We start from the raw sequence: 24,890 nt of genomic DNA, 5'->3' as shown, positions 1-24,890 counted from the left end.
CTTACTTGTGACTTCTGACACATGAGATCTTTGACCTTAGCCGTGACCTCTGTCTCTGTGTCAGCCTTTAAGTTCTCTAGTTGAGCCTGTCTGCTAACCAGGGCCTGGAGCTGGGTCGTCTGTTCCTCATGTTGTCGTTTAATTTTCTCACCTTCCTGCAGATTTCAAAAAAAAAATTGTTTAATTTTCCTCACAACTTTAACCTAAATTTAATTCCCAATTTTACAATAAGCATGAGACTAGCTAAAACACCATCTAATAACAAATTTCTTAATATGAACTATACCTAGCTCTAACTATAAATTTGATTCCTTAATCTAAACTTCACCTAGCTCTAACTTAATCCACTTCCTTAATTTAAACTACACCTAACTCTAACTAAATCCCCTTCCTTAATCTGCACTACACCTACCTCTAACTAAATCCCCTTCCTTAACCTAAACTACACCTACCTCTAACTAAATCCCCTTCCTTAACCTAAACTATACCTCGCTCTAACTAAATCCCCATCCTTTATCTGAACTATACCTCGCTCTAACTAAATCCCCTTTCTTAATCTGAACTACACCTCGCTCTAACTAAATCCCCTTCCTTAATCTGAATTACACCTAACTCTGTCTAAATCCCCTTCCTTAACCTAAACTATACCTCGCTCTAACTAAATCCCCATCCTTTATCTGAACTATACCTCGCTCTAACTAAATCCCCTTCCTTAATCTGAACTACACCTCGCTCTAACTAAATCCCCTTCCTTAATCTGAATTACACCTAACTCTGTCTAAATTCCCTCCCTTAATCTGAACTACACCTCGCTCTAACTAAATCCCCTTCCTTAACCTAAACTACACCTCGCTCTAACTAAATCCCATTCCTTAATCTGAACTACACCTCGCTCTAACCAAATCCCCTTCCTTAATCTAAACTACACCTAACTCTAACTAAATCCCCTTCCTTAATCTGAACTACACCTAACTCTGACCAAATCCCCTTCCTTAATCTGAACTACACCTAACTCTAACTAAATCCCCTTCCTTAACCTAAACTATACCTCGCTCTAACTAAATCCCCTTAATCTGAACTACACCTCGCTCTAACTAAATCCCCTTCATTAATCTGAACAATACCTCGCTCTAACTAAATCCCCTTCCTTAACCTAAACTACACCTACCTCTAACTAAATCCCCTTAATCTGAACTACACCTACCTCTAACTAAATCCCCTTCCTTAATCTAAACTACACCTACCTCTAACTAAATCCCCTTCCTTAATCTAAACTACACCTACCTCTAACTAAATCCCCTTCCTTAATCTAAACTACACCTACCTCTAACTAAATCCCCTTCCTTAATCTAAACCCTTCCTTAATCTGAACTACACCTAACTCTGACCAAATCCCCTTCCTTAATCTAAACTATACCTACCTCTAACTAAATCCCCTTCCTTAATCTAAACTACACCTTACTCTAACTAAATCCCCTTCCTTAATCTGAACTACACCTACCTCTAACTAAATCCCCTTCCTTAATCTAAACTACACCTAACTTTAACTAAATCCCCTTCCTTAATCTGAACTACAGCTAACTCTAACTAAATCCCCTTCCTTCACCTAAACTATACCTCACTCTAACTAAATCCCCTTAATCTGAACTACACCTAACTCTAACTAAATCCCCTTCCTTAATCTAAACTACACCTAACTTTAACTAAATCCCCTTCCTTAATCTGAACTACACCTACCTCTAACTAAATCCCCTTCCTTAACCTAAACTACACCTAACTCTAACTAAATCCCCTTCCTTAATCTGAACTACACCTACCTCTAACTAAATCCCCTTCCTTAACCTAAACTACACCTACCTCTAACTAAATCCCCTTCCTTAACCTAAACTACACCTACCTCTAACTAAATCCCCTTCCTTAACCTAAACTACACCTAACTCTAACTAAATCCCCTTCCTTAATCTAAACTATACCTAACTCTAACTAAATCCCCTTCCTTAACCTAAACTACACCTAACTCTAACTAAATCCCCTTCCTTAACCTAAATTACACCTAACTCTAACTAAATCCCCTTCCTTAATCTAAACTACACCTAACTTTAACTAAATCCCCTTCCTTAACCTAAACTACACCTAACTTTAACTAAATCCCCTTCCTTGATTCTATCTACCTACCTTTTCCAGTCTCTGTGTTGTGACTGCAGCTTCCTTGGTTATCAAAATTTCTTTTTCCTGCAAAATCTTTAATTTTTCTCCAATGCTAATTTCCTAGGGGGAAAAAATGTTGATTTCTTTATATAAACTGAATTTAATTTTAGGACAAAACATTTTTAAACAGCTTGGGTTTCTGTGTTTTCTGGATGGATTCTCATGCATTCAGACATTTAGCAGCAACATTTTTGTATCAAATCAAACATAAATAGACTAAATTCATTTGTATCTGAGTTTACAAAGGGAGATAATTCAGTAGTGAGACATTTAGACTAGTATGCTCCTCAGATACCTTCCTTGTGTACAGAGGAACTGTAGTGAGTAACAATTGGGAGTAGGATTTCCTACTTCAGTGTGTGCATCTTTATTGTGTATGTAACATCATCATGGCGATGATTACTTCCGATGAAGCAACAAACGTCAAAAGCTATAGTGTCATTGTCATAAACACATCAGACATCCCTTATGAATTTGCAGCATGATCACAGCATAGATGCAGTATGAATGCAGCATGGAATTGCAGCATGAATGAAGCATGGTGCCTAATTTACCTCACTATATATTCTTACTAGTTAAAGCATGATTGCAGCATGTTTCAATTATGCAAATTATGCTGGGATCATGCTGCATTTATGCTTTAAGGAAGCATGGCCGCAGCATGATCCCAGCATGGTCTGTGAAGCATGATCCCAGCATGGTCTGCAGCATGATGCCAGCATGGTTTGCAGCATGATGCCAGCATGGTCTGCAGCATGATCCCAGCATGGTCTGCAGCTTGATGCCAGCATGGTTTGCAGCATGATCCCAGCATGGTCTGCAGCATGATCCCAGCATGGTCTGCAGCATGATCCCAGCACGTTTCAATTATGCAAATTATGCTGGGATCATGCTTCAATCATGCTTCATGGCAGCATGGTTTACAAAATCAATGAAAATCATGCAATAAAAACTTGAAGAATACTTTTGTATTACATTTTATTTGGTAATTAACATGGTATAAAACTTTTCATACAGGCTGTTTTTTCTAGTTCAAACATTTAAAACTTATCAATGAAATGAGAATGTGACAAAACAAATTTTAATTCTAATTTACCCATGGTACTTATTTTATTAGCCTCTTATATTCTTTTTCTCAAAACTTCCATCACATACACAACACAGCTATCTTTTTCTAGTACAATTTTCAAATACAACTAATATCAATTCATCCTAGCTAGAAGTGGTTTGTTTCAACAAAAATAGTCAGCAAGATATACAAGTTCAATGTCAGTACATACTACAGTATGTATTTATAATTCTGTTTTTTTCTTCTAAAATAGTAGGAAAACAGTACAAAATAATATTTTCCAGCAGAGTTATAGTAGGATATGTATACATTTTGTCACCGACGCACAAGACTGATTTCAGACAGTATACGTAGTTTCCTCGAAGTAGCCCAGATGTACTGGAAACTGTTTACATGTGTGTCTGTGAACTTAAAATAAACAAAAACAAGCAACAGTCGAAGACTTCTTCTATCGAATTTAACATTATTTCTAATAAACTGTGAAAAGATTATCATAATTTTGGAATCAATTCTAAATACTGACTAAATGAAATGTTGATTGACAATTTGAACAATGGTGTGTTGTTTGATATGTAGCACATACTGTAGTGATATATCTCTGTCACTGTCCCCGGGGATTTCAATACAACCAAGCTTGAGACGACTATATTATATTTTTTGCTAGTACAACAAATAACTAACAAGGATTTTTAGATTATATACATGATTTTTTTTTTGTATATATATTAATGTTTACACTTTTATTATGAAAGGAAATGTTGTATACCTCGACAGATAACATATCTCAAATAATCTTAATTAATGTGAAACATAAACTTCTTAATTTCTCTTCATTCCTTTCTGCTTTGTGTTAAGTCAATGCCATCAATTTGGACCACAATGCATGCGGTGTTCCTCATTCCAGATGTACTGCATGAAGACTCAGTCTCTGTTGGAAGAAAGAAAGACTTTTAGAATATTCTTTTATTTCAAAATTAGAATAATTGTCAAGTTTTTGAAGATAATGTATGTATTTAACTTATGTACTTTTCATGATCACTTTGCTATCATTTTCATTAAGTTTGCTTTGGAAGCCTTTTTATCAAGAAAATTTAAGCCAGCCACACAAAGCTACAAAATAAAACTTGCCAGGATGACTTAATTACTAATTAAATCAAGCTACTCCCGAATTCTCCATCAGTTCATATCAATGTGAAACTGCAATATACTATACATAAAACAATGTTACTTACTTATAATTCATCTTAATTCACTTATTTCATTTAATCGTTTCAATTTGATGCAATAATCTGCAAACATCGATCCTCAAAAAATGTGGAGGTAAAGATCTTTCACGAAAGGTTTCATTATCCAAAACACACATTTTCCTCACCATTGTTTGTGAATACGTATGTACGTCATAAACATAACAAGGGTTGTGTGAGTGGGGAAAAAATGCAATTTAAGTCGGGCCGAAGATCGTTAATAATAAATAAATAAAATTGAAAACTTACGATTGTAACACATGGATCGGTACTGCGTTTCCTTCGGCCGTGTAATCTGTGATAAATTAATCATCAAAACCCTGAAAAATAAATAATTAGGTATTATTGATATGAATAGATCTATATCAAATTCATCGCCGTATAATGTGAAACGATGTCAGAACGTGAAGAAGATTATATAATTAAAACTTACCCTGTCTCGTAACGATGTTTGTCGGTAAAAATATGCATCGGTCGTCAAAAACAACGAGAAAGCTGATATTCATTCGTCGGTAACTTGAAGTAAGTCGATCTTCTTCAGTAAGACGGGAAACAAACTTCGTTTTTAGGCTATCGTCGTGTTTGTTTATACTTTTCTTCTGGAAATAAACATCCGGTGAATTCAAACATGGCTATCAGACTTCCCGCTAAACTCGTGTGTGTTGCATCATGGGATAAATATTTTACTGCCAGAGATTAACACGATTCATTTTTACTTGTGCGTGTTTTTTATTTTAAATCATAAACTTCTATTGTGTCATACTTTTAAGATAAATATTACAGTATTTAATACTTGTATCGTGCACATTTAGATCGCACGAGCTCGAGGAGCACTCTCGTCACATCTCGGGAGCAAGGTAAACAAACGAGGTCATAGGTGAACCGAACGATAAACATGTAATCTGACCAGAGGTTTTGGCCTCGTCTGTCATACGCCTATTGTTTAATATGGATGTATTTTCAGACGAGGAACCGACCAATGCACGTTTTCTTTTTATGTTCACGATTTCAAATAATTCAGATTAAAGTACGGGAATATCGTCTGTTGTTAGTAAACTCATGTCGACGTCGAGATCATCACAGCGCTTAACTTCAATATACGTTTTACAAGGAAGCGTCCGAGTGACAACATAAGTTCGACACATGTTTATTGGAGTTTATAGCGATGAATGTTGTGTCAAACACGACGTGATTTCATATGCTATTATCAGATGTAATCTTAACACCGCATATATCCAGAAAGTATGCGATACAAAGACAAAGAGCAGGTGATTTTAATCTTATTTGATTGAATTAAAAGCGATATTCCAAGCACATGTGTAACTGTTGGTAGAGTGACCCCGATTTTGTTTTGGCGAACATGTTACATGTATGGCTACCTGGCCATGGTAGTAAGCTGGTGCATGGTAAATGGCAACGTCTTGGTTTATGTCAGTGTTTGGATAAAGTGACTGATTCTATCTCCGATAAAAAGTGTATAATCGAAGCAAAAGTCAAGATACTGGTTCTTCAAAAAACGATCTAAACTCTGAAAATTTGAATGAAATTTTTATAGGGATGAGTTTTAAGTCGTCACACGAATGTACTAACTTGCAACATTCATCAATGTTTAAGTTAATTCCTTCTGAGATAGAACTACAAGTGAAAGCTGACAAAATATCACATTTAAAAGCTGTGAACCGTTATACTAACAAAGAACATACTTATAAACGAAATACTTAATTAAAATAATTGTTATTGAATTTTAAATAAATATGTGTGGTACTGATCAAGTATAAAAAGGAAATTCTGCAACACAAACATGTTTTTAAAAATTATTTTGTTATCACCATTGATACCTGGAAATTTTCTCTATTTTATTTAAAATTTAAAAAAAAAGATACTAAAATATCTAATACCAACTTTTGTTAATTTTCTGTATCTTATTTTATTAATTAATAATTGTTTAGGTTAATCTTGGTACCTGGGAAATTTGGTCCTAGATTTTGGATCCTCGCTTGGACCTACATTTCACCCACAGAAATTTTGTGATGTCCGAACAAAGGAATGCCCTTTTAAGCTAATACAGAATGGCCAAGCATATACACATTTCAACTTAAACAATTCATGTTAATACATGAAAGAATGGTGCAGTTCATTAAATTAACTAAGTTAATACAGCATAATTGCAGCATGGTACAGCTTGTATCTAAAATGGCAAAGTTAATACAGCATGGTTGCAGCATGGTACAGATCCTATCTAAAATGCCAAAGTTATTGCAGCATGGTTGCAGCATGATGCATTTCATATGATAAATTTACTAAGTCCACACAGCATGATTGCAGCATGATATAATTCGATATCCAAACTGGCAAAGTTATTGCAGCATGGTTGCAGCATGGTACATATCCTGTCTAAAATGACAAAGTTATTGCAGCATGGTTGCAGCATGATACAATTTATATGATAAATTTACCAAGTCCACACAGCATGATTGCAGCATGATATGATTTGATATCCAAACTGGCAAAGTTATTGCAGCATGGTTGCAGCATGATACAGTGCATATGATAAATTAACTAAGTCGACAAAGCATGATTGCAGCATGATAGAGTTCAGATATTCAATTACCTCAATTTTTAAAGCATGGTTGCAGTACATGCTGTACAGAAGCATGGTACCATGCTGCTATGCAGCACATGCTGCAATCATGCTGTGAAACTAGCAGCATGATGCCAGCATAAAAGCAGCATGATTGCAGCATATGCTGCATTGCAGTCCATGCTGCAAATTGATAAGGGATTGTATGCCTGAAGTCATTCTAAAAAGTGAAAATTAAGACCTTCAAGTTGTTCCTTTGTTTATCGATTTCGACCAAAAGGATATCCATCATTTCATATATGTTGGGGTTTTTTGCATCTTAAATTAGCAGTACGTACATCACCGCATGTACAAATAAAGTAATGAAAAAATCAGCAAGGTTACCCCCTACAGGCCCTTTGTAAGTGGAGCCAGCCCTGGCAAAGAGTAGAGAACTAAGGGAGGGAATCAGTCTAGGCCAAAAAAAAAAAATTTGTAAGAGATTTATGAGTCTCTAGTCTTAATAAACCAATCATAAGAAAATTGTGAGTCTATAGTCTTAATAAACCAATCATAAGAGATTTGTGAGTCTATAGTCTTAATAAACCAATCATAAGAGATTTGAAAGTCTCTAGTCTTAATAAACCAATCATAAGAGATTTGTGAGTCTACAGTCTTAATAAACCAATCATAAGAGATTTGAGAGTCTCTAGTCTTAATAAACCAATCATAAGAGATTTGTGAGTCTACAGTCTTAATAAACCAATCATAAGAGATTTGTGAGTCTACAGTCTTAATAAACCAATCATAAGAGTTGTGAGTCTACAGTCTTAATAAACCAATCATAAGAGATTTGTGAGTCTACAGTCTTAATAAACCAATCATAAGAGATTTGTGAGTCTACAGTCTTAATAAACCAATCATAAGAGATTTGAGAGTCTCTAGTCTTAATAAACCAATCATAAGAGATTTGTGAGTCTACAGTCTTAATAAACCAATCATAAGAGATTTGTCAGTCTACAGTCTTAATAAACCAATCATAAGAGATTTGTGAGCCTACAGTCTTAATAAACCAATCATAAGAGATTTGTGAGTCTACAGTCTTAATAAACCAATCATAAGAGATTTGTGAGTCTAGTCTTAATAAACCAATCATAAGAGAATTGTGAGTCTATAGTCTTAATAAACCAATCATAAGAGATTTCTGAGTCTACATTCTTAATAAGCCAATCATAAGAGATTTGTGAGTCTACAGTCTTAATAAACCAATCATAAGAGATTTCTGAGTCTACAGTCTTAATAAACCAATCATAAGAGATTTGTGAGTCTAGTCTTAATAAACCAATCATAAGAGATTTGTGAGTCTATAGTCTTAATAAACCAATCATAAGAGATTTGTGAGTCTACAGTCTTAATAAACCAATCATAAGAGATTTGTGAGTCTACAGTCTTAATAAACCAATCATAAGAGATTTGTGAGTCTAGTCTTAATAAACCAATCATAAGAGATTTGTGAGTCTATAGTCTTAATAAACCAATCATAAGAGATTTGTGAGTCTACAGTCTTAATAAACCAACCAAAATAGAAAACAAATTTAAATCTACTTCTGAATCATCACTTTATCACATTTTTTTCAGGAACAAATTTCTCAAGATCTTTATTTCAGAAACTAATTCCTCAAGATCAAAAGATAAAGGCATTGTAGGAGAAAGAAATCCTTTTATGTAAGGATTAAATTTGAAATGTAATAACTATACAAAGTTTTGTGACAACAGACATGTACAAAGTCAGTAATATCCCTACTTGGTATATCCCTACAAGGACTCTTTGCAAGAGAATAATAAGGATTTCAGAAAACAGGTTATGAACCAATTGTTATTATTTTGTATTAATAAGATTCTAATTTTCTAACATATTCCATACTGTAATAAACATGTGGGATTGTATGCATTCGACTTCAACCTCACAATGACATAACTTATTGACGAAATCAGCTACCTCATCAAACTGTTCCTGAATCATTGAAAGTTGTTCCTCTTTCTCCAGGACGAATTTTTCCAGTTTATCTTGAGCCTCGTCTCGGTCGTTATCTGCCTTCTTGTGTCGCTTCTCCATCAGAGTAATGTGTGTTCTACAACAGACAGCAATGTCCCGTGAATATTCTAAGTGTGTATAACATTTACACTATTCCCATGTATTAGCCTCTGTACTCATACTGTAGAACAAAATTTTGAAATTATTTTGTATAAAAACAATTCATGTCTGAACAAACATATACATTTATCAACAAATTTTTAATCTAATTTGGAGTGTTTTGTATTAGCTGAATTTATTCAAAGAAAAAATTATGGGAATTACGCATGCATGATCCTAAATCATTACAAGTTTCACCACCCAAGTCCATGGACTAGCTATATACAGAGGTCTATTTAGTACTGGTAATTTCACCTCATGCTGTATGAGGACACCACTCCTACCTTTTGTTAAGCATTGATGTCATTTTTTTTTTTTTTCATCGGGGTATGAAACAAATTTTGTTTGCAAACTTCTGTAAGAATCCGCTACGCGGATTCATACAGTTTGCAAATAAAAATTTGTTTCATACCCCGATGAAACTAAAAAAAAAATGACGTCAACGCTTATAATTAATTTTTGAAAATGATTTTCTAATTTAAAACATGTTTTATGTACAATTTTACTGGTTTTAAATGGGATTCTTTTTCTCAAATCAATACGCAATGTCAATTGTCGTTTTGTGACGTCACATTTTTCGCGCCATTCTTGGAATTTCTTTCATAGAAGAATGAAAAGAATTTTTCGACCAATCACATTTGAGTATTTACCATGAAAACAAGGAAAAATTAATTATTATGTTATGAATAACAAATCTTGAGAGTTGATCGATGCTGATTATCATATAATTGCCCCAAAAGTATCAATTTAGCAGAATTCAGTTTAAGCAGATCTCTAATTATGCTCCTTTGCTGTCAAATAATCATATAGTCAATGCTATTATAGATCTTTTTCTATGATTTATATTTAGAATACAGAAAAAACAATGGATATTTCAAAGATTTGTTCAAACCCAATTTTCCATTCTCCAAAGTTTTATGTTTTGAATTGTTTACATCACAGGAATTCCTGTTTACTTTTTTATCATTAATAAGTATTTGCATTTTTTTTTTTATTTTGTGGTAGTTTTGAAGCAAAAAAAGGCAGTAAAATTCTCTAAAAAGCAAGCAGATATGTACAAGTATCTAATCTATCAAAACCAAAGCTCTCAAAATTGTAGAAATAATTTTGAATTTCAAAACCATATTTTTAAAGATAAGCAGTTTCAGAGCTCAAGCTACACAGCCTTCTGATGTAGTATATATACTGAAGTTATGGAAAGGGACATATTGTAATGGGAAGCTGGGAAAATGCATCAAAGCTTATTTACAATATACATGTACTATGTATAAAGCTTTATATGACAAGAAACTGACTTATTTATATTACATGAATTAACAGGTACAGACCAACTATAATTTTATCAGCCATTGTAATTTTACACAGGAGATTTTCACCATGTGGTGTTTTGAAGTCAATTTTAGTTTTTAAGTCAGCTGTCCCACTGGACATTTCATTATTTGAAAATACTGTACATGCAACTAACATTTACTGAAATAACATATTTTTAATATTAAAAGCTTATTAAAAAACCAAAAGAAACCTACAAGTAGACTGAAGCAAAAATAGATTAATTTTTTTTGCAACAGTTTGCAGGGATAACTTTAAGAAAAAGTGCACATTATTATAGAGAGGGAGACTCAATGCAAAAAGGAATTGATGTAACTCATGGTCACTATTATAGTAGTATACATGTTGTTTATCAGGGATCATTTTGGAGGGCGCCACGGGGCCATAGGCCAACAATTTACCTGAATGACCCACATAAGTAAGAAAAATCCTTTAAATTTCTATAAATGGCCCATAAATATAAAATATTACAAATAGTTTTTGTTTATTTTTCTTGAATATGACTCATCCATTTGGTAACCCAAAATAATCTCTGACATATTATAGCACCAGTATAATTATTCCAAACTTAACTTTTCTCCAAACCTGAATGTTTTCCTATAAACACTAAAACGTTTATCTAACTATTCAAAACCAAAACCTTCAGAATTTTTACATATTTCTAAAATTTTGTTTGTCTTTATTTACAATGCTCAAATACTGACAAAGTATAAAGAATGCACACACCATCACCTACATGCTTTATTACTAGCCTTTTCTAATTTTATGTTTTTATTGCCATCACATCAATATACGGAGTGAATCAATGTCATCTAACTGTTTTTTATTTGTGATGAAAATCATTTTGTTCATGACCTTTTAACGTCATAACATCAATTCACCGAGTGAATTAATGTCATCTAACTATTTTTTAATTGTGATGAACATCCTTTTGTTCATGACGTTTTAACAACAGACATCACTGATGACTATGCAGATGAAACTATAAAAAATTAAAATCCATTAATCTATTTAACAAGTAAGTCACTGAGTTTAACTTTTATACATTTACCCCGATAAATATCCTTTACTTCAATCTGAAAACTTTTGTGCAATTAGAATTTTTTAGTAGTTGCATGTGCAGATAGCTGCATGACTTTCACTATAGATGTCCACACCGTTATTTAAATCCAACCAATGAAAATCATGGGGAAAATATTCCACAAAAAGCTGAAGACTTAAACTCACACTTGTACATTTCGAGCACGCAAATATTGCATATCCCTGCGAACAGAAGCAACGCATGCCATTTACAAACAAAATGTTAACAATGTATGTTTCAGCTATCACTAAACATCTTAACATTAAATACCGTTGACTACATATATGGCCATGAACACAAAATAATACCACTCTTTCTATAAATCCAATACTAAATTCGGCCAATGAAATAATATATCGCTTTATAATTCAGAGTAAAATTTATTCTTCATTTCTGAAGTGAGTTTTGCAACACTATTGAAAATTTAATTCTTGTTGTTGATGGAGGTACCCGCTGTTGTTAAAAGGAAATGTATTACAAGTAAGGTTTCATTAAGCAGAAATACATTAAATGTTTTCATGAAATAATTTACCAATGTACTAGTACCACATTGACATACAGAAAATATTTCTTTTAATTAAAAGTTTATAAAATGTAAAAAGCACCACATCAGCCGTCATGATTGGCAAAAAGTTCTATCTAATATCAGATTTTTATTTATTTGAAAGATTCTCATTTTATATTAAAAGGGAGATAACTCCAGCTTTAAACCCTCCAAAGTTATCATTTGTGTGTAATGTGTAGATAGACAAAGACTTTAACCTCTGAAATTTTCATTTCTTTTGTCTGAGCAAATCTGTTCAAAGATAGCTTAATGGAGTGGTTAGGATATTGATATGAGATTGATAAACTAATATAATATGAGCCTTGCCACAATGGATAACTTACCTTTTATCTTCAAGTTTGGCTAAATCTTCTCTATTGTTCTGTTCTAACTCAAATCTAAAAAATCATAAAAATATTTTGTTAACATTTAAAATAATAACTTTTAAGTTGATAACACCCCTTTTAAATTGACAGTTCGAAATACAGTGCACTCTGTCTAAACCGGACACCTTTGGGACCACAAAATAAAGCTAGTTTGTAGAGAGTTCCGGATTGTGAAGATTCTACTTGATATCGTCGTTGAATGCAAAAAAAAAAAAAAAATAATAATAAAGGATATATTACAAAGAAGATGTCATGCATATACAAACTTTGAATTGAATAACATAATTTAATTTAACACTGGCAATATGACACTATGTGTACGTTACATCAGTTGAAAACAATCACTGATTGTTGTTTGTTTTAAGAGGCCTTCTACCGAGTCCGAACAATCAAACGATCTGACACTTTCTACAAGTGCAGATTCCCAATCTGAGGAATTAGCCTCAATTTCTAATTGGTCCTTAATGTTGGCGGCTGTCGTGAGACCCATGTTTGTTGATAATAGAAACAGAATAATGCAAAAGGTATGTCGTCATCATCATCTCCCATTTCCTCATCCGGGTACGTTCGTGTAGTGAGGTCCGCGAAGAGGAAGCCAGCCAGCATGAAACATTTCTTAATTACGATACATTTACAAACACGTAACATTATTGGTATAAATTGACAAAAATGCATTCTTTATTGTACCTAACAACTGTTTAGGTGATTATCCAGCCGTAGCCACCTGTGGACAATGACGTTTAATGGTCAATTAATAATATACCTGTGTGGCAATTACAACTGTATAAACACTCGTCGGGAGCCCTTGAAGCTACAGCTACCGGGGAAACATCAATGGGACCGACGCAGGTTTATACAGAGTAGATTTACTAGTATACAGAAGGAATGGGGCCGGAATATATGGCTGGATTACAGAATAGACAGAGTCCGGAGTTTATTTACTATAAATAAAGAAGGGAATTTTCGGGACCAAATTATTTGGCCGGTTTTGGCAAATATCTGGATTGGACAGAGTCCGGTTTGGACAGAGTGCACTGTATTTCAACTTTTCAAAACTAATTATTTTATGGACATACAAATAACAGTATAGATAACTTTCAATTAATGTCAAGTTTTCAGGATAATCATCACAATACACAATAAGAAATATGTAAATCATTATCTCTTCATTTTATGTTAATCTCTGATAAAAGTACATGTCAAATTTATATGGAACCATGTGAACATTTTAACTTTTAAAATTGAGTTTTATTCCTAACACAAAAAATGAACACTTAAAGATGTTCACGTACCCAGCAGCCAGGAGGGAGAGATTTTCCGAAGATTTGTACAGATCTGTCATGGAGTGACCAAGGAGGGATGTCCGGGACAAACTCAACCCACACTAGAAGTCAATGTCAATGTTGATCATATTTGGAATGACACACGTACATGATCAGTTTTGTATAAATATGACTTGGACATATTTCAATCTTTAATGAACACCTAAAAACTGTGATTGAAAAATGCTTGTCAGTGACAGCTTTCGAAAAAATAAATATTTCCTATGTCAAGCAAAGAGTGCAAAGACAGATCTAGAGCCTCGTCGACCGTTGTTCGTTATTTGGTGATCAGACCTACGTATAAATCAAGAGAGCTATAAAAATGCAAAGATGCATTTTTGTCCAATAGCATATTTATATTGCCTGACAGAGGGGTTGGGGGTGTAAGAAATTTTCTTAACATACCTGTAAGATAGATCTGTCTGGGGTTAGAAAGGGGCTTGTGGTGTACACTGTGGCCATATTGACTTCTTTAGAATCAAACTCACTACACATAACTAAACTTTTTTTTAACTGGCTACCAAAATAACATAACCCTCTGGATACAGTGTATATATATAAGTATGTGCTTTCTTCCATGTGTGGCCTTATCACACAATATAGAGAAAAATCCTTGCAGTATATATAGTTATGTAATATAAATAGACCGTTCAGGGCTTTGTTGGACACCAGACACATGAACAGGTTCACGAGGGATCTTAAATACCTGGGTAAATCACTGGAAGGTATATATCAGGGGAGGTGAGAATAACATTGTTACCCTGTACTTACTCATGTGTAAAGCAATCAAACCAGAGTTTACCTGGAAAAGGTAGGGTCCTAAGTGGATGGATCGTGTATAGAATTAACACTACGATATTTAATTAGTGATAACAATAGGTTTACTGGCTGCCAAATCTAATCTTGTCACTTAACTCGTCAATTCACACATAATTTTCTCAGTAAAGAATATTGATCAATAAAAACACATTTATTGGACTAATGTGTCTTATATCTACTATTCACACCAATGTATACATACTTGTCTACACAAAACCTGCTCTATCTATTATCATGGAAGATCTTACATAATCAAGTCATATATGGAATGTATTCAATTATTTAATTCACTACAAGAATTTAGGTAAGTGGCACAATGATTTTATTTGTCAAGTTTTATTTAATAAAATTCCATGTGATATATTTATGAGTGGAACGTTCTGTTTATGACATAGCTCATGTTTATGAGAATGTAAGTCAAAACTCTCAAATTCATTTCTATACAAGACAGGCAAATTTCAACTAGAGCTTTTCTCTACAGAATGAAACAATCATAAAAGGAAAGATAGCAATTGTGAAATTCAAAAATTATCTAAGACATCACAATAGTGTTATTACAAGTGAGTCTTACAATATCTATGGTATAGCCATACTACGAGGTAGAACAGGCTAGTTATATAATAACATAGCTACTACGAGGTAGAACAGGCTAGTTATATAATGACATAGCTACTACGAGGTAGAACAGGCTAGTTATATAATGACATACATGTAGCTACTACGAGGTAGAACAGGCTAGTTATATAATGACATAGCCATACTACGAGGTAGAACAGGCTAGTTATATAATGACAAATGTTAAAAAGTAGGTTAACATTGATTACACAGCACTTGAAGCTTGAGCCTACTTACACTTCGGAGCTCTTGTTTCATTTTGGCCGCTTCAGCAGGATGATTAAAACGGAACATGTTCGTCCTGCCGAGCAAAATCACGGCCCCTACAAAAGCAATCACCAAAGTCTCTGATAGTTCAAAATATTGATGTACTGGAACCCTACAAAATGTACATAGCTGAAAATAGGACCCTTCTAAAACTGCATCTCTACCTATGAATTACTGATTTAGAACATATAGATAGGTCAGTACTTTTTCTAACTGATTTTATTCCTGGTAAATAGTACACTTCCATGTTGTTTATTGTCAGTATGTATTCAAACTATGATTCCAAATGTCATTTCAAGGAGAAACAAGAGGCCCAAGGGCCTTGTTGGTCATCTGACTTTCATGAAAGGTTGCAATTTTGCTTTGAATACAAAATATGGTAATTGGGAGACTCAAGGGTTATGAATTTCACAGTTTTGATAAAGCACCTCTAGACCATTCCATCTATATATATCTAAGACTATTTGATTCTACCCTATCTGTGTCTTGAGAGAAGATTTTTGAAATTTATGTTAATTTAACCCTTTATTTAACCCTCCCCCTCAAGCCCCTTGGGGTTAACGTTGGGGCCATATAATTCACAAATTTGATTTTTTTTAAATGTGAAAAATGTTTAAAGACAGCACAGAGCGGACGACCAGAGACAGAACATAATGGCTATAGGTCATCCTGACCCTTCAGGTCAGATGACCTAATAAAACAGTAAATATATTTTACAAAATTAGTATGATATTTTTAATTACAAATGATTAGCTCTCTTGGTGCCTCGATAAGTCATGTATACAAATCGTTTTAATTATTATATCATGTCAAATTGTACTTATATCTGTATTGACAATTCGTTTTAATTATGATTTGTCACACTGCATTTATACCTGTATAACAGAAGCTCACCTTGAGTTAGTTTAACCGGTTCGGTGACCACAGTACCGTTGATTGAGCACATAGCACCCTGCATGGGGTATAGAGTTACCTCCCCATTTTGATGGACAATCTCGCAGTGGTTCTCTTCAACATCTATCCCAGCAATCTCTGTTGAACATTATATGTGTAATAAATATTGTGATGAGATCGTGTGGATATTTAGATTGATACACAGCTGGTTTTGTTTATAATAGCTGAATGTACGACAGTTCCTCAAACTACACGTCAATGATTTCATTCTGTTTCAGGCAATTCATTTGCAAGATATTATTTATGCAGACAAAGTACCTTTATACCAGGGGTACATCTTCTCCAGAACGAGATTCAAAGACATGAAATTGTGGTTGATGAAAAATACACTGGATTAACAGACCTGAATCGTACTATATACTCGTAACTTGCTTATCCAATCAAATGTTCAAATACAGTTGTGACAACTTGGAACAAGTTAGTCGTTTGATGTAAAGTACCATCATGCATCACTCCAAAGTAATCCTATAATAATTACCTATATCTGGCATCTCCTCAGAGTCTGGCCTTCCAACAATGGTGCTACCTCCCTGTAACCAAGCACAACAGTCATAAACAAGGTCAACCATATGATTCTTAGTAAAAAGCTCTTTATAACAGCTGCTTCAACCTAAATATTTATATAAGTTAAAATAATATCATTAAAGGGTCATAACTCTAAGGAAAATCATTCAAATGAAAAAAAAAATCAGAAATCTGTATTAAGCATCTTACATTGATCATGTGTACCAAACAAGAGGCCCATGGGGCCTGTATCGCTTACCTGGTTGGATTAGACCAAATGTCAAAATAATATTCATATTCAATTTGTTTTATTTGTAAATCTCAAACAATGCTATATATGGTTATAGTGTGGGAATCCGAACTGCTTTAAAGATTAATGAAGTCCAAACTATCTAAGGTCTGAAAGACCTCAAGAATTGTTTTAAGAACAAGCATTCATCACTTTATGACTAGTAGCGATTCGAAGGAATTACCTCTATTTTCCCTATTGGGCCCTGCCCCTTTGGCCCCTCGAGGGTCAGAGCCACCATTTATGCAAAATCTGTTCCCCTTCCCCCAAGGATGTTTCTGACCAAATTGGGTTCAAATCCATTCATAACTTTATGACAAGTAGCAATTTAAACGAACTACCTCTATTTCCCCTATTGGGCCCCGCCCCTTTGGGATCAGAGCCACCATTTATGCAAAATCTGGATGTTTCTGACCAAATTGGGTTCAAATCCATTCATAGCTTTATGACTAGTAGTGATTTAAAGGAATTAACTCTATTTCCCCTATTGGGCCCACCCCTTTGGCTCCTTTGGGGTCAGAGCTACCATTTATGCAAAATCTGTTCCCCTTCCCCCAAGAATGTTTCTGACCAAATTGGGTTCAAATCCATTCATAACTTTATGACTAATAGCGATTTAAAGGAATTAACTCTATTTCCCCTATTGGGCCCACCCCTTTGGCTCCTTTGGGGTCAGAGCTACCATTTATGCAAAATCTGTTCCCCTTCCCCCAAGAATGTTTCTGACCAAATTGGGTTCAAATCCATTCATAACTTTATGACTAGTAGCAATTTAAAGGAATTACCTCTATTTCCCCTTTGGCCCCTTTGGCCCCTTTGGGGTCAGAGTCACCATTTACGCAAAATCTGTTCCCCTTCCCCCAAGGATGTTTCTGACTAAATTTGGTTCAAATCCATTCATAACTTTATTAGAAGTAGCGATTTAAAGAAATTACCTCTATTTCCCCTATTGGGCCCCGCCCCTTTGGCCCCTTTGGGGTCAGAGCCACCATTTATGCAAAATCTGTTCCCCTTCCCCCAAGAATGTTTCTGACCAAATTGGGTTCAAATCCATTCATAACTTTATGACTAGTAGCGATTCGAAGGAATTACCTCTATTTCCCCTATTGGGCCCCGCCCCTCATGCCCCTGGAGGGCCAGACCAACCGTTTATACAAAATTGGTTCCCCTTCACCCAAGGATGTTTCAGACCAAATATGGATCAAATCCCTTTATTCCTACAAAAGAAGAAGGATTTCAAAGAATTTGCTATATTTCCCCTATTGGGCCCTGCCCCTCAGGACCCTGGGAGGCCAGACCAACCGTTTATACAAAATTGGTTCCCCTTCACCCAAGGATGCTTCAGACCAAACATGGATCAAATCCCTTTATTCCTGCAGAAGAAGAAGGATTTTAAAGAATATGCTATATTCCCCTATTGGGCCCCACCCCCCAGGCCTCTGGGGGGGGGGGGGGGGGGGGGGGGGGGTGCAGACCCACCGTTTATACAACATTGGTTCCCCTTCACCCAAGAATTCTTCAGACCAAATATGAATCAAATTCCTTCATTTCTACAGAAGAAGAAGGATTTTTAAAGAATTTGCTATATTTCCCCTATTGGGCCCTGCCCCTCAGGCCCCTGGGAGGCCAGACCCACCATTTATACAAAATTGGTTCCCCTTTACCCAAGGATGCTTCAGACCAAATTTGGTCACAATCCACCGAGTAGTTTAGGACTAGTACCGATTTAAGGAAAAGTTGACAGACGGACGACGGACGCCGCGCCATGCCATAAGCTCACCGGCCCTTTGGGCCAGGTGAACTAAAAACCCTGACTGCGAGAATAAACAGCATTTTATATATTACTTCAGACAAACTTCAGTCCTTACACAGATACATTCCAAGATATCATACTGCAACCCGACAAGGAAGAAAATATTGGGGATGATAATAAACAGATGTTTCAATAGGGATGATTTGGCTTAACTTTAATATAAATCAATGAGACAGGTTTGAAATAGTATGATATTAATTAATTCAGAAAATGTTGATTCAGTATTATGTTAAACTTTCTTACCTTCAAATGGTATAACATGATTCCAGTACTGAGGATATCATCGTCTATACCAATCAGATGAGGAAGTGTTGAGTCGAGCACCACACCGAGGCCCTCCTTACGTATAGCTAACGTCTGGTCCTATAATTATAAATTATAATAAATGGACACAAATACATATAATTCACAATACACATGTTTCCCTGTTAGTTTGTGAGGAGTGTAAAAACCATTAATTCAAATGCACAAATGTCATCCCAATTCTTGATTCAATGTCATCCCAATTCTTGATTCAATGTCATCCCAATTCTTGATTCAATATCATCCAAATTCTTGATTCAATGTCATCCCAATTCTTGATTCAATATCATCCAAATTCTTGATTCAATGTCATCCCAATTCTTGATTCAGTCACATTCAAAGAATGGAACAAACCTGACAATAGTTATATTATAAAACTTAAAGATCGCTTCATGTATAAAGTATATGATATATAGTTTGAAGGGAAAATTTACATGCTATTGGGTAAAATAGGAATTTTTGAGAGCAAAATGACTCAATTGTGTTTAAGGGTACTATTTCTATTTAAAAGAAAGAAATATATAGAGAACCTCTAGAAAATCCTGTGTCTTATTCTCAAAATTTCCGATTAAAGCAAATCAGCCAGGTACATATATTGGTTAAAATTTAATGCTTACCTGTAAAATATGTTGAGCTTCATTCCACTTTTCTGCCCATTCTTCTGTCAATACTTTTACCTAGGAAAAGGAAAGAAGAATACTCTTTTTTTTACAACCACAGTTCTGCCTATCTTCATATTTCCAAAAAGTTAACTTTTGATAACAATCGCTTTCAATCAGTACCATCAGAATCTTATTTCAATTTTTTCTGACAAATCCAGGCAAAAAACACAACATAAAATGAGGCATAGAATCTATATATATATATAAGCATTTAAAGATGCAATGACGATTTACTGGTCAGTAAATTAATACACAATAATTAAATCCTAGAATGTTATGTGATTGTCATTAAAATTAACATGGTACATGTATTTCATTAGCATAAACAAAGTTTTATCTTACCCTTGCTTCATTTTCATGTAACTTTTCCTGAACTTTTGGAGTTGAAATGTTGTCCTAAACAGAAAAAAACAACTTGTAACTCTCAAATAGAAACTACTGTTTGTCCATTAAAAAGTTTAATTATTTATAAAAGTTGGAGAAAGATAAATCTGAAAGATTCTTTCACCAAAAAAACTAAAATGTATTAAGATGATCATTGGATTATATTTAGAAAACCAACACTGCTATATTAATACTTCATGCAAGTGTATATGTTCCAATGCTTTCTAATGACCAACAATGTTCATTCAAACCCTACCTTCACTGCTCTCAGGCAGGTTATAATTTATGAAACCAGTTCCATTACCAATAGTGTAGCAAGCCCACTGTGATTCACATCGGCCGGTAAAATGTAATAGTTTTCTCAGGTAAAAAACACTTGTAAATTAATGATTCTGGTATCTATTCAATATTCAATTCACAAATCTGTACATTACATCATTTCTTCGACAATAAAATGGCAAAATCCAAAATGAACAAGCCACACAGAGAAATTATTTCAAATATACTGCCATCTTTGATACAAATGTGAAAGTCAATTTCTTTTAAAGGCAATCCCGCAAGATTTCATCGGGTAAGTTATATATATACCTTAGTGGACAAGGTCAAACTTTCTGAAAGTAAGATGTACATTTCATCACAAGACTTACAACTGGTTAAAGATATCTGATTGGTTAAAGATATCTGATAATGTCTTTTTATATCCAAATAGGGTATTCATGACCATATACAGATGAAGCTATTTAGCGCTTCATCTGTATATGGTCATGAATACCCTATTTGGATGAGCATCCTAGCTCGCCAGAGTTCACCGAGATGTATCATGGCAGATTACTTAGACAATTAACTTCGAGTAGTTAAATGTTGGAATGTGCAAATTATAGATTTTCAGATGTGACGGTAGGCTAATAAATTGATAATTTGCATTGATTTAGAAATGTTTAATTACTGTATAATAAATGTTACTGCAAAGTTACATGACATCTGCTATTTATAGCATTTTCGAGGTTCATTGTTTTGCAACACTTCGTCAATGGAAGGGAATCGTTACTGTGACAATGACCAGCTGTAAGAAATTGTCCATCCATCATCTAGAGCTATTTATAGCTTCTCCCCTACATAATAATATCAAATACTTCTAAACTTACAATATTGCCACCCAACAAAGTTTTCAGTCTGTTGATCTCGTCCCGAAGATCTCGGATCAGTTTGACATTGGGATCCTAGATAGAGAGCATAGTAAGAGTCACAACAACAAGGTGATATTTAAAGGCATATTTTAAAAATTCTATCTTTTCAATGCCAGTAAATGATGACACAATAACTTTTATTAACGTCTACAGATTTTGCGATAAACATTTTTATATTCCATTTTGGAAAATATACAATTTTTTATTTTGATCCACTTTTGCATTTTTAACAAATAGATATTTTTTTGCTTTATCGATATTGTTTTTGATCAAATGTAAGAAATGTGATACACTGCATTGAGAACCATTTAACCCTTTTTCAGAAAATAGTAATAAATGCTTTAGAAATTATTGTATCCATTGACATTCCCCCTATGAATACACAAATTAATACCTCAGTTATAATAGGTCTGTTGATGATATTCTTACCTCATTCACAGTAGGTCTGTTGATAATAATCTTACCTCATTCACAGTAGGTCTGTTGATAATATTCTTGGCTCTATTAGCATACCGCAGTGTACTTAGTGTTTCTGCATAGTTCACGTCAGCAGGTGATATCGCTGTAGAAGAAATTAGTATAACTTTATTTAACATAATTTATCCAGATAATATAATTATATGGTAAGAATATTGTTTGGTTCTATAAACCTTTTCCTTTCAATACCATATCATAACTTTGCAAACAAATCATATCTACTAGAGACCTAGTACAAAATGCTAACATACCAATTATCATTAAGAAGAGTGAGCTATTCAATAAACTTGTATTTTAAGACATTTTGATAACAATATATTCAAATTTTGGTATCTATGTTCATTTACTGTACATCGATCCTCTGTGATGTCATTGATACAAATTAAACTGTTCACATAACATCTGAAACACCTCCAAAATCACGTTACTGAACAAAACATAGTATATTACAGATGATATTTTGTGCAATAAAATATATTCAAAACTTAGAAAGAAATCCTTAAGTATCACTACTGCCCAGCAAAGTCATTACAAATCTATTACAAACCCATTACAAAACCATTAAAAACACTGATTCCATTAAAATTGGCCATTATTTCTCGTTTCCATTTTTGGGACAAACCTGGAGTTAAGTAATGTAATGGGCATTATTTTTCTAAATTTCAATTACTTTCCTATTAATATTTTCTTTGTAATGGTCATTAACAAAATAATGGCCATTACTTCATGTTTTGTATTTTTCTTAATGGCCTTTATTCTGTTTGTAATGGCCATTAGAGTGGAGTCATCATAATGTTATGGCCATTACTAACTGTGGATTTTATGTACTCCCATAACATTTTCCATTTAATGGCCACAACAAATTATGATCACAATGTAATGGCAATTATTTATTGGTAACTTCATGTAATGCCCATTACATTTTCCATTTAATGGCCATAACAAATTATGATCACAATGCAATGGCCATTACTTATTGGTACCTTCATGTAATGCCCATTACATTTTCCATTTAATGGCCACAACAAATTATGAGCACAATGTAATGGCAATTACTTATTGGTAACTTCCTGTAATGCCCATTACATTTTCCATTTAATGGTCATAACAAATTATGATCACAATGCAATGGCCATTACTTATTGGTACCTTCATGTAATGCCCATTACATTTTCCATTTAATGACCATAACAAATTATGGTCATAATGCAATAGCCATTACTTAATGGTACCTTTATGTAATGCCATTACATTTGTTATTCCGATGTGCAATTCCTCATAAGTAACATTTTTTTTTCTTGTAATGGCCATTACAAATATTACAAATATCATCACATCATATTGTAATATATATGACAATGTTTAATATACTACCATGAATTGTTGACCTTAAATTAATGTATTATTTCAGTATCTTATTTTTCATTATATTGTTATTGTTGAACTCCATGTCTATATTACAATTTTGTTGTTGGCTTAAAGAAGAATAAGGAAACTGTACAGGCTTACTAAACCCCTTCACAATAAAAAAACTTCAAATTTCCCGCCAAATTTTCCCACCAAATTTTTCCCGCCCAATAACTTCAAGCAGGAGAGTTCCAATACATGGCAGCCATGAGGCTTTTCTCACACATATGAACAACATGTTATTTTACAAATGAAGGGAAGTATTTATCTTTAATACCTGGTTCATGATTAATACAAGACTACCAGGAAATGAAATATTCAACTCTGGAAGTATGTCAGGTAAGAATTAACTTAAAACCAATCACCATGCATGTGACCTAAATTTACATAGTGTATTATATTCAAACAGCTTTGGCATTTCTTAAATTGTATTGCCTATTCAACCAAATTGTACAAACACACATCATATGTACATTGAGAATTAATGCAATAATGAACATAAATCACTCTTACATGTATCTGAAGAATATTAAAAGGATTTTGGGTCCACATGATTGTGTACTGTGAATACCCATTTTTGAAGCAGTTATCAATTTGAAACAAATGATGGATCACTTTGAATGCAATTTTTAATGGAAGGACTACATGTACAACGATATTGTCAAACATGCATAGTGATACAGTTCATGATGAACTTTGATGAAATTAAGTGGTAAAATGCATTTTCTAAATTTTCTGAATGCGTCTAATGTAATGGTCACATGTAGGTCCATTAATTTTGTATACCTGTATATATATAATGGCTATTACACTTTTGTTTGTAAAAACGTAATGGCCATTATATATAATTACCATTGTGTTGATCTTTAAACAGTTTTTGTACTTTAAAAGTAATGGTCATTATATTTTTAAAAATTATGGCCATTAAAGTGTATTTTCTTGTAATGGTCTTTTAGTTTTGTACACCTTTAATGGCCATTACACCTTTTCTGATGAAATGTAATGGCCATTACAGAGTACACTTCAGAAAGTAATGACACCGTTAATGGGCATTACAAAAATGGTTTTGCTCCAAACCTAATGGCCATTACATTACACCAAAATGTTTAATGCCCATTACACCATAAGGTTTGATGCCCTTTACATTGAAGACTAATTATTGATGGCCCTATTACATTGTAATGGCAATTACTTAGTGAAAACTTTAATGGGTTTGTAATGGGCAATTTGACAGTGGTGATAAGAGTTAATGACTATTAATGTTTTTGTCAA

General features: G+C 33.8%; 1 protein-coding gene and 1 long non-coding RNA gene across 3 annotated transcripts in view; both read right to left on the bottom strand.

Moving 5' to 3' along the window:
• LOC117323272 (kinesin-like protein KIF16B) overlaps positions 1–24,890 on the bottom strand; it is a 55,936-nt gene that overhangs the window by 14,962 nt on the left and 16,084 nt on the right. For both annotated transcript variants that reach the window (XM_033878388.1, XM_033878389.1), the window contains 13 exons: positions 22,199–22,296; positions 21,693–21,767; positions 20,506–20,559; positions 20,119–20,178; positions 19,442–19,561; positions 17,071–17,122; positions 16,533–16,670; positions 15,609–15,694; positions 13,908–13,999; positions 12,574–12,627; positions 9,081–9,213; positions 2,176–2,268; positions 6–155 (listed from right to left, as the gene is read on the bottom strand). In XM_033878388.1, coding sequence (XP_033734279.1) covers positions 6–155; positions 2,176–2,268; positions 9,081–9,213; positions 12,574–12,627; positions 13,908–13,999; positions 15,609–15,694; positions 16,533–16,670; positions 17,071–17,122; positions 19,442–19,561; positions 20,119–20,178; positions 20,506–20,559; positions 21,693–21,767; positions 22,199–22,296 — 1,205 coding nt within the window. The remainder of the gene's footprint in view (positions 1–5; positions 156–2,175; positions 2,269–9,080; positions 9,214–12,573; positions 12,628–13,907; positions 14,000–15,608; positions 15,695–16,532; positions 16,671–17,070; positions 17,123–19,441; positions 19,562–20,118; positions 20,179–20,505; positions 20,560–21,692; positions 21,768–22,198; positions 22,297–24,890) is intronic.
• LOC117323273 lies at positions 3,315–5,636 on the bottom strand. Its single transcript, XR_004531698.1, has 3 exons — positions 4,955–5,636; positions 4,771–4,841; positions 3,315–4,205 (listed from the first exon to the last, which is right to left on the bottom strand). It is a non-coding gene; the product is annotated as an uncharacterized LOC117323273 (long non-coding RNA).

This window comes from Pecten maximus, chromosome 3 (assembly GCF_902652985.1).
Source record: "Pecten maximus chromosome 3, xPecMax1.1, whole genome shotgun sequence".
Lineage (NCBI taxonomy): Eukaryota > Metazoa > Mollusca > Bivalvia > Pectinida > Pectinidae > Pecten > Pecten maximus.
Note: the sequence above shows the minus strand (reverse complement) of the source record. Positions and strands in the feature narration are given on the sequence as shown.